Source organism: Halyomorpha halys, unplaced genomic scaffold (assembly GCF_000696795.3).
Source record: "Halyomorpha halys isolate HHAL.00 unplaced genomic scaffold, Hhal_1.1 Scaffold711.1, whole genome shotgun sequence".
NCBI lineage: Eukaryota > Metazoa > Arthropoda > Insecta > Hemiptera > Pentatomidae > Halyomorpha > Halyomorpha halys.
In genome coordinates, this window is record NW_027104692.1 from 128,265 (window position 1) to 129,178 (window position 914).

At 33.7% G+C, this 914-nt stretch overlaps 1 protein-coding gene across 1 annotated transcript in view; it reads left to right on the top strand.

The window, feature by feature from the left end:
- LOC106685575 (uncharacterized) overlaps positions 1–670 on the top strand; it is a gene marked incomplete at its 3' end in the record, with an annotated part of 16,527 nt that extends 15,857 nt beyond the window's left edge. Inside the window, 1 exon segment of the mRNA XM_067049079.1 lies at positions 533–670. Coding sequence (XP_066905180.1) covers positions 533–670 — 138 coding nt within the window.
- Positions 671–914: the final 244 nt, after the last annotated feature.

Consider the following 914-nt stretch of genomic DNA (forward strand, 5'->3'; position numbering starts at 1 on the left):
CATTTGTAGTCGTTGGAACAGACCTCATGTTACTTAAGTGGAAATTCAAAAACATCGATGTATTTTGGGTAATGTATTGCAAGTAACGATATTTTAAAACATCGATGTCCCATTCTTAGATTGAAAAAGCACTTCTGACTGGCCGGATCATGTGTAGTTGTTGGAACAAACCTTTTGTTTCTGAAATAGTTTTTCAAATACATCGATGTATTTTGGATAATGTATTGTAAGCAACGATATTTTAAAAAATCGATGTTTTTTGTATTCGATGTCCTATTCTTTGATTGAAAAAGCACTTCTGACTGGCCGGAGCATCCTGGATCGTTGGAACAGACCTTATGTTACTGAAATGGTTAAAAAAAAATCGATGTTTTTTTTTTTGTCGATGTCGCATCTCTATGCATACGCATCGATGGATGGAACTAAAATTTCATTGTTAAATAATAATTAATTTTTTTTTACTATATAATAAGTAATATTAAATAAAATAAATCTTACTGATATAATATCTGTGATATATTGTTGTTATTAGGTTCCATAGTATCGCCATTACTGTTCACTAAGGTGCTCAAGTGGTCTGACTTCAGGATGGGCATCACCTGTAGTTTCATGAACACTCTAACAGCAGTCCTTACTGCCTTCGCCACCAGCAAGACTCATCTCTACATTAGTGAGTAATTTACAAATAATACTGATTTGGTTTTATGTACTCTTATAAATATATATGTATAAGAGAGTATATAGGATAAAAAATTATAACTGGACAGTGAAAACGCTGCGAAACCACAGAGCATACATCCAGGACCTCTGATCAGGACATCAGGACCAGAGTTCTGTTGGCCCTCCTGCGCGTACTAAAAATGATCCTTATTAAATATCATAATGTGGCAAGAAAAAAAATGCTGTGTTATGTT